The 10,575-nt window shown below is 63.1% G+C and overlaps 2 protein-coding genes across 11 annotated transcripts; both read left to right on the top strand.

The window, feature by feature from the left end:
* The first annotated feature begins 619 nt into the window (after nucleotides 1–619).
* On the top strand, nucleotides 620–5,767 carry MAZ (MYC associated zinc finger protein). Of its 4 annotated transcripts, XM_032606600.1 has the most exons (7): nucleotides 620–739; nucleotides 1,364–1,450; nucleotides 1,534–2,390; nucleotides 2,800–2,863; nucleotides 3,139–3,310; nucleotides 4,129–4,353; nucleotides 4,662–5,767. In XM_032606600.1, the coding sequence occupies exons 1-6, from the start codon at nucleotides 704–706 to the stop codon at nucleotides 4,329–4,331; spliced, it is 1,419 nt and encodes a 472-aa protein (XP_032462491.1). In that variant the 5' UTR covers nucleotides 620–703; the 3' UTR covers nucleotides 4,332–4,353; nucleotides 4,662–5,767. The 4 variants fall into 4 exon arrangements, with proteins under 4 accessions (XP_032462491.1, XP_032462492.1, XP_032462493.1 ...); XM_032606601.1 differs by lacking the exon at nucleotides 4,129–4,353 and having other exon boundaries at nucleotides 621–739; XM_032606602.1 differs by lacking the exon at nucleotides 620–739 and having other exon boundaries at nucleotides 1,091–1,450.
* Nucleotides 5,768–6,729: 962 nt separating this feature from the next.
* PRRT2 (proline rich transmembrane protein 2) lies at nucleotides 6,730–10,557 on the top strand. Of its 7 annotated transcripts, XM_032604720.1 has the most exons (4): nucleotides 6,730–7,008; nucleotides 7,696–8,681; nucleotides 9,038–9,170; nucleotides 9,341–10,440. In XM_032604720.1, exons 2-4 carry the CDS (start codon nucleotides 7,761–7,763, stop codon nucleotides 9,349–9,351), a joined length of 1,065 nt encoding a protein of 354 aa, XP_032460611.1. In that variant the 5' UTR covers nucleotides 6,730–7,008; nucleotides 7,696–7,760; the 3' UTR covers nucleotides 9,352–10,440. The 7 variants fall into 7 exon arrangements, 4 of the variants coding, with proteins under 4 accessions (XP_032460611.1, XP_032460609.1, XP_032460610.1 ...); XR_004345729.1 differs by having other exon boundaries at nucleotides 7,696–9,170; nucleotides 9,341–10,557; XM_032604718.1 differs by lacking the exons at nucleotides 6,730–7,008; nucleotides 9,341–10,440 and adding an exon at nucleotides 10,476–10,557 and having other exon boundaries at nucleotides 7,021–8,681.
* The last annotated feature ends 18 nt before the right edge of the window (nucleotides 10,558–10,575 follow it).

Raw genomic sequence — 10,575 nt, 5'->3', positions numbered from 1 at the left:
TGCGGGTTAATTTCTTTGGGCGCCATCTTTGGGAAAACACGAAGCAGCGCAGGATTGTAAATAAACCGCTGGAGTGGGAGGGGGAAGGGACGGTGGCCGAGAGGACACAAAAAGCTACCGCGAGAGTCCGGGGACGACAACCGTTAGGCGGGCGCGCGCTTAGAGTTTAGCCCCGCCCCATCCGTACCCCCGGCGCGCGCTCCCCTACTCTCCCGCTCGGCAACGACAGCGAGCTTGTGCGCGTGCGCGCGAAATAACGGCCGCTGGTGGAGGGAGGCGGGGGGTGGAATCTTTGAGGGGGGAAAGAGAAGCCGCCCCGTCTCCCGCGCGCCCACCACCTGCGCCATCGTCAGCCAATCAGCGGCCGTCTCAGGGGTCTCGCGCTTAGGGCGACTCCAGCTGCTGGGTGGCTCCCCCGTCCCTCCTCCCGCCAGAGTCCCTCTCGTACCTCCCCCCTCCCGCTGGCCTCGCGCGCGCTCGCGCTCGCGCCCGCTCCAGCCTCTTGTGTGTCCTCGCGCCCCCCGCCCTCCCTCCCTCCCCGCGCGCAGTGTGCTCCGCTCCCCCCCACCCTCCTCCTCCTCCTCCTCCCCCCTCCCGCCCGCCCCGCGCGCCTCCTCCCCGGGTTCCCCCTCCCCCACTGCCGCCTCCTCCTCCTCCTCCCGCCCCAGGGTGAGCGCGAGCCACCTCCCTCCCTCCCTCCGCCATGGATCCAGGCAACTGGAGCAGCTTCATCTTCCAGGTAACAACCCCCTCCCCCGCCCCACCCCCCCTTCCCACACCCCCTCCCGCCCGCCCTCCCCTCCCGTCCCACCCCCCCCTCCGCGCGCCCGGTGCGCGCGCAGCTGTCCCCCTCCCTCCCTCGCGCCCTCCCCCGCCCTCCCCGAGGCGCCGGCTGGGCGCGCGCGCGGCGGGGGCCGAGGCTGCTCCCTCGCTCCCCCCACCCCGCCCCGCCAGGCTCCAACCGCCGCCGCCGCCGCCGCCGCCCGGGCCCCCGCCCCCGGCCCCGGCCCCGCGGGGCCTCCCGCCCCCACCCAGGGGGCGTCGCCGCCGCCGTCTCCGCCGCGCTCCGCGGCCCGCCAGGCGCCCTCCTTCCCTCCCTCCCGCCGGCCGGGGTGCGCGGGCGGCGGGGCGGCCCGCGGGCCATGCGTTCGGCGCGGCCCAGCCCGGCCGGCCGGGGGCGGTGCCCCGAGCCCGGGCCCCGCGCGGCCCGCGCCCCCGGCCCCCGCTGAGCCCCGGGGGCCCCGCCGTGGCCGAGGCCATGTTCCCCGTGTTCCCTTGCACGCTGCTGGCCCCCCCCTTCCCCGTGCTGGGCCTGGACTCCCGGGGGGTGGGCGGCCTCATGAACTCCTTCCCGCCACCTCAGGGTCACGCCCAGAACCCCCTGCAGGTCGGGGCTGAGCTCCAGTCCCGCTTCTTTGCCTCCCAGGGCTGCGCCCAGAGTCCATTCCAGGTGAGTAGGGGCCGGCCGTGGCGGGCCGCGCTGGGAGGGCGCCGACCCGCGGCCGCGGCCCACACGGCGCCTTGTTTTCGCAGGCCGCGCCGGCGCCCCCGCCCACGCCCCAGGCCCCGGCGGCCGAGCCCCTCCAGGTGGACTTGCTCCCGGTTCTTGCCGCCGCCCAGGAGTCCGCCGCCGCCGCCGCCGCGGCCGCCGCCGCTGCCGCCGCCGCCGCCGTTGCTGCTGCGCCCCCGGCCCCGGCCACCGCCTCCACTGTGGACACAGCGGCTCTGAAGCAGCCCCCGGCGCCCCCTCCGCCGCCCCCTCCGGTGTCGGCGCCCGCCGCTGAGGCCGCGCCCCCTGTCTCTGCCGCCACCATCGCCGCAGCCGCGGCCACCGCCGTCGTTGCCCCAACCTCGACGGTCGCCGTGGCCCCGGTCGCATCTGCCTTGGAGAAGAAGACAAAGAGCAAGGGGCCCTACATCTGTGCCCTGTGCGCCAAGGAGTTCAAGAACGGCTACAATCTCCGGAGGCACGAGGCCATCCACACGGGAGCCAAAGCCGGCCGGGTCCCTTCGGGTGCTATGAAGATGCCCACCATGGTGCCCCTGAGCCTCCTGAGCGTGCCTCAGCTGAGCGGAGCCGGCGGGGGAGGGGGAGAAGCGGGTGCCGGCGGCGGAGCGGCCGCAGTGGCCGCCGGTGGCGTGGTGACCACGACCGCCTCGGGAAAGCGCATCCGGAAGAACCACGCCTGCGAGATGTGCGGCAAGGCTTTCCGCGACGTCTACCACCTGAACCGACACAAGCTGTCGCACTCGGACGAGAAGCCCTACCAGTGCCCGGTGTGCCAGCAGCGCTTCAAGCGCAAGGACCGCATGAGCTACCACGTGCGCTCACATGACGGCGCTGTGCACAAGCCCTACAACTGCTCCCACTGTGGCAAGAGCTTCTCCCGGTGTGCACGGGGCTTCGGCCGCCCACTAGGCGGGTGGGGAGGGAGGGACGGTCGGCGATGGAGGTGGCCTGGCCTTGGCTGGTGGGGAGGGAGGGAGGGAGGTTTCTGAGAATGGGGACAGGGAGCCACTCCCAGGGAGGAGGGCGGACAGCCTCTCCTGGTTACCAGGGAGCAGGGGGTGGTGCTTAGCAGAGGAGGTGGGTTCTTGGGTTGTAGGACAGCCTCGAGTGGGAGGAGGCCGAGGCAGCCCTGCACCAGAGGAGGGATTTCCTGCCTTACCAGGACTCTGAAACCCCGGGCTTGGGAGAAAATGTAGGGACCCAGGGAAAGGCTTGCTGTACAGTGTTAGGCAGACGCGGGGACACCTCCACACTCCAGGGCCCTAACCCCAACCCCAACGTATCTCCAGGCCGGATCACCTCAACAGTCACGTCAGACAAGTGCACTCAACAGAACGGCCCTTCAAATGTGAGGTAGGAAGCCCGCCTCCTCCTGTCCTGGTTCTCATGATTTTGATCCTCATTGTAGTTGTCTGAGTTCAGCCTCTCAGACCCCCTTTTTCTCTCTCTTCTTTTTGCTTTTTCACTCCATTTTTTCATCCCTTCTAAAAGGCCTCATCATCTCACTCCCATTTCCTACAGATCAAAGATCCCCAAGGCTCTGATTCCTTTAACCTCTTGCCCCCCTCTCCCTACTCCCCGAAGCTTTAACTCTCCTGACACCCCCCACGCCCCTCCCCCCTCCCCAGAAATGTGAGGCAGCTTTTGCTACGAAGGATCGGCTGCGGGCCCACACAGTACGACACGAGGAGAAGGTGCCATGTCATGTGTGTGGCAAGATGTTGAGCTCGGCTTATATTTCGGACCACATGAAGGTGCACAGCCAGGGCCCTCACCATGTCTGTGAGCTCTGCAACAAAGGTACACGCTGAGAGGTGCCGGGGGTGGGGTGGGGGACAGAGGGTGGGGACAAAACCAGAGGCCCTTCCACAGATGTGGGTTAAAGGTGCTGTAGCCAAGAGCTCGTGGCATCTAGAGCCCTTTAGAAAGCAAATGAAGCAACATTGGGATGACTAAACATCATCACTAAGTTCGAAGAGGTCACGGCTTGAGGAGATGATCTACCAGAAAGAGTCCACCTCTGGGTGTGTGTGGGGAGATGGGAGGGGGACACAACTGCTTTGGGGAAGGAGTGGTCAAGAGAGCCAGTTCCCAAGGGTCAGAAGGCAAGGTTTCAGCTGTGCAGCCACAAGTTCTTGTCTTCAGCTCCTGGGGCAGGTGGAGTACAATGGCAGGGATTTAACAAGTACTCGCCCTGCCTCAGTAGTAGAGAAAGCTGCTTTTAAACAAATTCACTTCTTCACTGAGTAACCGGTCTGAGACTACATGGGGCACTGGAGGGAGGGGACACAGCCGTCTCTGCTGAGGGTCAACTCTTCAAGTGGCTAGGAATCAGTGTCCGGTCACCCCAGGAGAGATCCCCCAGCCACAGAGGATGGGTTCTGTGGATACCAAGGCCCAAAAGCCAACACCACTCAACCAGTTCTCAAGCTCAGGGAGGAGCTATGCCCCACCAGCCCCAGCAGAGTAGTTGGCCCCAGGCTACCAAGGATATGGTGGGAGGAGGACAGGGCCATCTGAGGAGGGTGTCCCCAGCCTAGGAGAACAACCCCGTCTCTGGGGTCTCCGCCTGGCTGACCCCCACCCCCCCATCCCAATCCACCCCCCCCCCCCCATAGGCTTCACCACGGCAGCATACCTGCGCATCCACGCGGTGAAGGACCATGGGCTCCAGGCCCCGCGGGCTGACCGCATCCTGTGCAAGCTGTGCAGCGTGCACTGCAAGACCCCTGCCCAGCTGGCCGGCCACATGCAGACCCATCTGGGGGGGGCCGCCCCCCCTGTCCCGGGAGACGCCCCCCAGCCACAGCCCACCTGCTGAGGGGGACCCCCGCACCCACCAGGCAAGGCGTGGGGCATGGCTGGGGGGGGTGGGATGGGGCGTGTGGGACGAGGGGGCTCAAAGGGCCCAATAGGGGATCTTAGGAAGGCCAGGGATGCCCATCTATCACCCAAGTTAGGGAGACTTCTGGGGACAGGGAGGGCCTTTCAGGAGAACTGGGTAAGGATGCGGGCCAAAATCTCTGGGGACCAAACAGGAAGTGAGCAACGGCTGTGTCCCACGGGAGGTTGTCTGGGAAAGAGTCTGGGGCAAGGGGCAAGGTTCTTGCCATTCAGATTGCACTGTGATTTGGTGTTTCTCACCTTACAGGTACAGGTGAGGTCTGTCCAATGGCGGCAGCGGCGGCGGCGGCGGCAGCGGCGGCAGCAGCGGCAGTGGCAGCCCCTCCCACAGCTGTGGGCTCCCTCTCGGGGGCCGAGGGGGTGCCTGTGAGCTCTCAGCCACTTCCCTCCCAGCCCTGGTGAGCTCCAAGTTGGTGGGGGGGAGAGGGGAGAATGGAGGAAAGTCCCTTGGTACCATCTCCTCTTCCCCTCTCTCTTCCCACCAATTCCTCACTATTTTCCCCATCAACCAAGGAGCCTCCAGAAGGAAAGGAGGAAGAAGTGTTTTTCTTAGGGGAATTCGCTAGGTTTTAATGATTTGTTTCTCCTGCTCCTCTCTTCTCCCTATCAGACCTGACCCCACACACACCTGTCCCCTCGGTTGTGTTGCGGCCCCCTGGACAGTGGGCAGGGGTGGCAGAGGACAGGAGTGGCCACTGCCCTCACCCCCTCTCCTCTCTGTAACCCCCTGCCCTGCCCTTCCAGGGATTTGTGAGCCTTTCCCTCGATGGTCCTTCTTGCTCTCCTCCTTCCAGTGTCCCCCTACTGTTTGCTGCCCCTCCCTGGGGAGTTGGTGCTTTTTTTTTTTTTTTTCCAGGGGGAGGGAGGAGAGGAAGGAGGGAAATCAAAGATTCTGTCCCAGAGAGGGGGAAAGGTGAGATTTGAGGAGGGGCAGAAACAGGGAAGGCAGAGGTTGTACTTTCATAAGGTGGGGTGGTTTGGGGTCAGGCCCTAAACATCATCCTGCTTGAGAATCTGTCAGGGGAAAACAAGTCAAGGGGAGCAAAAGAAGGAGCCGCTAGGGCCAGAGGCAGGACAAGAGATGGAATCTTAGGGGGCCAGGGTCAATGGGGGGATCCAGGGACTAGAGGTGCTTCCTGGGGGTGGGGGGAATGCAGCCACAGTGTCTCCCCCTTCCCTCTTCCACCCCAGCTCCATCCCTGGCCTTTTCTTTTCATCCCTCCCCCCTCGACAGAAGCTGTGGCCCTGGCCATGTCATCGTGTTCCTGTGTCCCCTGCATGTTCCCCACCCTTCACCCCCTCCTTTTGCGCGGACCCCATTACAATAAATTTTAAATAAAAACCTGTCTCTGACTCAATGAATGAATTGCTCTCACCAAGCCCCCTATCCCCACCCCTAAGGGGATTCTTAGGCCTGTTGTCTGTCCCAGTCCTGCTCTGCCCTGTGCAGCTCTGGGGCTCTGGCTCCTTCCTCCCCAGAGGCAGTATCAGTGGCTGCAGTCCAGATTCAGGGTGGGGCTGAGGCTCCGGTGACTGTGGAGAGCACGTTCCAGGACTCCGGAGTCTCTGGGGAATACCCAGTCAGCACAGGCCCAGAATAGCCCCTGGAGGTTTGAAGAGGCCTGGGTCAGGAACCCAAACAGTTGTGGGACATAAATGATGCTTTCCCCCATCCAGGCCGATTGCCTGCTGCTCAGCCAAATACCTGCACACCCTTAAGGCCCTGAGAGTTGATGGGTGAGGTAGCTGCGAAAAGACTGGGCAACTCTGAGCCCTAAGACTGGGAACAATGAGGTTGAGAATAAAAACTGCACTTTTCCCCACTTGTTCTCTTCATTCTTGGTGTGGTCCAACCTGCTCTTACTCGGGCTCTGCCGCAGCCCCCTCCTGCTGTTCCAGACTGCCCTTGCAGCCTCTACCCTGCCCCCTGCAATTCCCTTCCCAGTCCTTGCTCTGACCCTTACAAGGACCTTTTCTTGAGCCTTCCAGTGCCCATTTCTGCTGCTGCTTCCTTGGGGGTAGAGGGCCTTCCTGTTCGGCAGGCTCCCTTTTCTTGAAACCCCACCCCGGTCATCCTCTGCAGCCTCCCCAAGTCTTGCCTCATCTCTTCTTTCTGCTTGTAGGGGTGCCTCCACCTGGTCCTGCCTGTCCCACTGGTCCTGTCTCCTCGCAGACCCCTCTCCGTTTCCCCCAACCCCCTGCCTCTGCCAGGACCCCCGGTGACCGTTGGCGGGAGGGGGCTGGGGCATGGGAAGGAGGCACCCCCAGGTGGCGCGCGGGGGAAGGGCCAGGGAGAGGCGCGAGTGGTCCCCCGGCCGGTTGCCCAGGTAACGCGGGGCCTGGCACGCGTGGCTCCCTCCGGCTGGCCGAGAGGGGCGGGAGGCGTGCAAGGGGCGGGGGCGGTGCGCGGCAGCGGAGCGTAGGGGAGGGGACCTGAGAGGAGGGGAGGAGGGGATGAGCAGAGGGGAGGGAGACCCGCCGCCTCCCTCCCTCGCTCGCTGACTTGCTCCCTCCCGGGCTGCGGCTGCTGCAACCGCGGCGGTGGCGGTGGCGGCGGCGGCAGCAGCGGGAGCAGTTTGGAGGCCGGCGTCGAGGTGAGACGGGAATGGACTGAGGCTGCGGGTAGGAGTGGACGGACAGAGAGCGGACGCCGGGAGGGCTGTACGGGAATTCGGGCGCCTGGCGGACCGGCTGGTGGTGCTGGGCGCACCACGCCAATGGGAGGAAGCGGCGCCGGTCCCCCGGGCGCGAGGAAGTCCCTGGGAGAGGGGCTGGGAAGGGGCTCAGAGGAGATGCCCAGGTCCCCCAGGGAGGGGCGCGGGCGTCTACGCCCCAAAGGCGCATCAAGCAAACCGCACCGCTGGGCGCCCAGGGAGGAAGGGAGGATGGATGCAGGGGGAGTGGAATGCGAGTTTCGGGGTTCTCTGCCCAGTCTGCCTATCGGAGTGCATGAGTCTCTGAACAGCTTGTTGATTTTGGGGTGCTGTGGTATCTACTAGGATCTGAGAGTCTGGATCTTGTTGGGTGGACCCAGGAAGAGACCATGGGAGGATCCTGTTTACAAAAGGGTTCATCTTCCCAGGGCTCGCTAACCAGAAGACTGAGCAGAGCACTCCTCCCCAGAGATGTCCCACCCCAAAGCAAAGGAAACCCCAACTTTTCTTCCTTTCCCCAGAGGCAGCCCAAGGCTGGCCCTGAGATAGGAGCATTGCCTTCTTGGGCTGCAGTGCTGAGAGCTACCTCTTCCCTCCTCACACTAAGCCTGTCTCCTCCTCTTCCAGGATTTGCTGCTGTCTCTGCTGCTCTATCCTTCCCACAGAGGCCCTCTCCCCTCTCCTATCTCAAGATGGCAGCCAGCAGCTCTGAGGTCTCTGAGATGAAGGGGGTAGAGGAGGGTCCCCAGACCCAGGGAGAAGGGCCTGGCCATTCTGAAGCCGGAACTGGTCCTCCCCAGATCCCAGCTGGGGTCCCAGATAAGCCAGAGACCCTGCAGCCAGGCCTAGACATCACTGGGGCCCCTGTGGACCCAGAGCCCAAGGCTGGGCTGGCTCCAGAAACCACAGAGATCCCAACCGTGGCCCCAGAAACAGCTCAGGCCAGAGACCTCAGCTCAAACCCAGGAGGGGAATCAAAGGCCAACTCCAGCACCGAAGAGACATGCCAAGAGCTAGCATCCAAACCAGAAGTGAGCAAAGAGGCCACTGCAAACCAGGGGTCCAACCTGGAATCCGCAGCCCCACTTGAGCCAGCCTCAGAGCCTGCTCCCCAGCTGGACCCCCAGCTGGACCCCCAGCCAGACCCTCAGCCAGACCCCCAGCCAGCTTCCCAGCCCACCTCCAAGCCAGTCCGTCAGCCAGAGCCCCCTACCCAGGAGGACCCCACCTCTGAGGTCCTGACTGAAAACGTGGGAGAAAAGCAGGAGAATGGGGCAGTGGTTCCCCTGCAGGCTGGTGATGGTGATGGGGAAGAGGGTCCAGCCCTCCAGCCTCACTCACCACCCTCAACAAAAACACCGCCAGCCAATGGGGCTCCACCCCGTGTGCTGCAGCAGCTGGTTGAGGAGGATAGACTAGGAAGGGCTCACAGTGGGCATTCAGGATCTCCCCGAGGTAGCCTGAGCCGCCACCCTAGTTCCCAGCTGGCAGGGTCTGGGGTGGAGGGGGGTGAAGGCACCCAGAAACCTCGGGACTACATCATCCTCGCCATCCTGTCCTGCTTCTGCCCCATGTGGCCTGTCAACATCGTGGCCTTCGCTTATGCCGTCATGGTGAGCCCCAAGGGACCCTGGCCCAGGCCTGCTGTGGCTCCCAGCTTCCTGCCAGTGCTGGGACAGAGCCCCAGGAGTAACCTTGCCTTCCCTCCCCTTTCTGCATGGACCTCACTTCCCAATTACAGGGCCTTTCCTTGCCTCTTCCTAGGATTTCACCTTCTGAGCCCTACCTCTTCAGGTGGGAGGGAAGTTGAGACATTTCACACAGCCTTACTGACCTGTGCCCTCCTCCTGCTGCCTCTCCAATCCCCTTCCTCCCTTAACCACTGCTACCAACTGGCCTGTCTCCTTTGGACGACTCTCACACCTGATCCCGGCTGGGCTGGTGCCCCCACCCCTCACCCTAACCCCAGTCCCGGAACAGCCTGCAGCAGGGGGACGTGGATGGGGCCCAGCGTCTGGGTCGCGTGGCCAAGCTCTTAAGCATCGTGGCGCTGGTAGGGGGGGTCCTCATCATCATCGCCTCCTGCGTCATCAACTTAGGCGGTGAGTGGGGGTCTGGGGCAGGCTGGGAGGAATGGAAGGGTTGGCAAGGGCAGCTTTACTAACCCCTGCCCCTGATCTCTCCTGTCTGTCCTCCCTACTTCTTTGTCTCTCCTTGTCTCCCCTCCCCCCCCCAACTGTCTCTGTCTGTCCCTCCCTCTCCTCTCCCACAGTGTATAAGTGAGGGGCTCTGCCCTGCATTCCAAGACTTTTTTTCCTGTTGGGAGCTGCCTTGGGCCCATCCTCCCCTGCGGGGAGCCCAATCCATGGCCCAGGCCCGCACCCATAGGGACCAAGGGAGCCTGAGCGGCCTTGTTTACAGCTTCTTTCCTGCTCCTGCATCCTGCCAGGCTCCTCTGCCAACCGTAGGCCTCCCTTCTCCCTGCACTGTTTCCAACTTCCCTGCACTCCTGCCTGCATCCTCTCCAGCCTCTTGGCTTCCCTATCCCTGCACTTCTGGAAACCTCCTTGCACTTCTGGAAACCTCCCTGAACATCTCCCAAACTCTCTTTGCTCTCAGCCTCCCAGCATCTCTCCTCACCTTCCTGCACCACAACCTCCCGAGAATTTCCTGCACCTCAACCCTGGTCTCCCTTTCCCAACTTTCATTGTCTCAGCATCCTCCCTCATTCCTTTCTTCCTTCTCTCCTTATTCATCTCCCTTTCCCGCTCCACATCCTCCACCCCCTTCCTCTTCCTGCCTCCTCATCGCCCCTCAGCATCCTCTCCTCCACCCTCCTCCACCGTTCATTCTGCAAAAACTCCAGCACTTAGATCAGGCTGGGGGAGGGGAGCAGTGTCAGGAGAGGGCTCCCTAGCCCGGGCTCCGACTGTTCTCAGCTGGGACCACCCAGGTCCGGACGCCCCCATGGTGCCTCGGGGTCGCAGCGCTGGCAAGCCAGGCCTCGTTTGGAGACTTGTGCAGGGGTGGCCAGTACTGTTCCGAACACGCACCTGGGAGAAGGGAGGGGCGCTGCTGTTGACCCTTCCCGGTCAGCCTGAGTTGACCTACCCCAACCTGGGCTTTTTAACCCAGTCAGAGAACTCGTTGGGGCTGGGGTCATTCACGTGCTTTGTAACGAAAGAACCCAAAAAATAGGACCAAAGCTCCCAGCTGCAGGGAGCAAGGGAGGGGCGGAGAGGTCTATGATTATTTTTTAAGAGGACGAGAGAGGTTTGGGGGGCGGGGACCGAACCACAACGCGGTTCCGAGTTGGCGGGGTTTTTTTTCCCCCTAAAAAAAGAAAAGTGTAGGGAAAAAACCTAAAAGTCTAAAAGCAAAACAAAACAAAAGGATACGCCAAACAGATTCTCCCTTTTTGTATGCCGGATGCCGCATGAGTCTGAAACACCAATAAACGGAGACTGCATGAGACTCGCCTCCAGCCTCAGTTGGTCCGTACGTGCG

Source organism: Phocoena sinus, chromosome 15 (assembly GCF_008692025.1).
Source record: "Phocoena sinus isolate mPhoSin1 chromosome 15, mPhoSin1.pri, whole genome shotgun sequence".
NCBI classification, from domain to species: Eukaryota; Metazoa; Chordata; class Mammalia; order Artiodactyla; family Phocoenidae; genus Phocoena; species Phocoena sinus.
This window is presented reverse-complemented; position numbering and strand designations above follow the sequence as displayed.

Excerpts from the sequence above, each read along its gene's own strand:
- MAZ (XM_032606602.1), top strand. The coding sequence starts at position 1,259 with ATGTTCCCCGTGTTCCCTTGCACGCTGCTGGCCCCCCCCTTCCCCGTG. Across the intron at positions 1,451-1,533 it reads GCGCCCAGAGTCCATTCCAG|GCCGCGCCGGCGCCCCCGCC; the intron begins GTGAGTAGGGGC and ends TTGTTTTCGCAG. Across the intron at positions 3,311-4,128 it reads CTGTGAGCTCTGCAACAAAG|GCTTCACCACGGCAGCATAC; the intron begins GTACACGCTGAG and ends CCCCCCCCATAG.
- PRRT2 (XM_032604717.1), top strand. The coding sequence starts at position 7,458 with ATGGGAGGATCCTGTTTACAAAAGGGTTCATCTTCCCAGGGCTCGCTA. Across the intron at positions 8,682-9,037 it reads CCTTCGCTTATGCCGTCATG|TCCCGGAACAGCCTGCAGCA; the intron begins GTGAGCCCCAAG and ends CCCTAACCCCAG.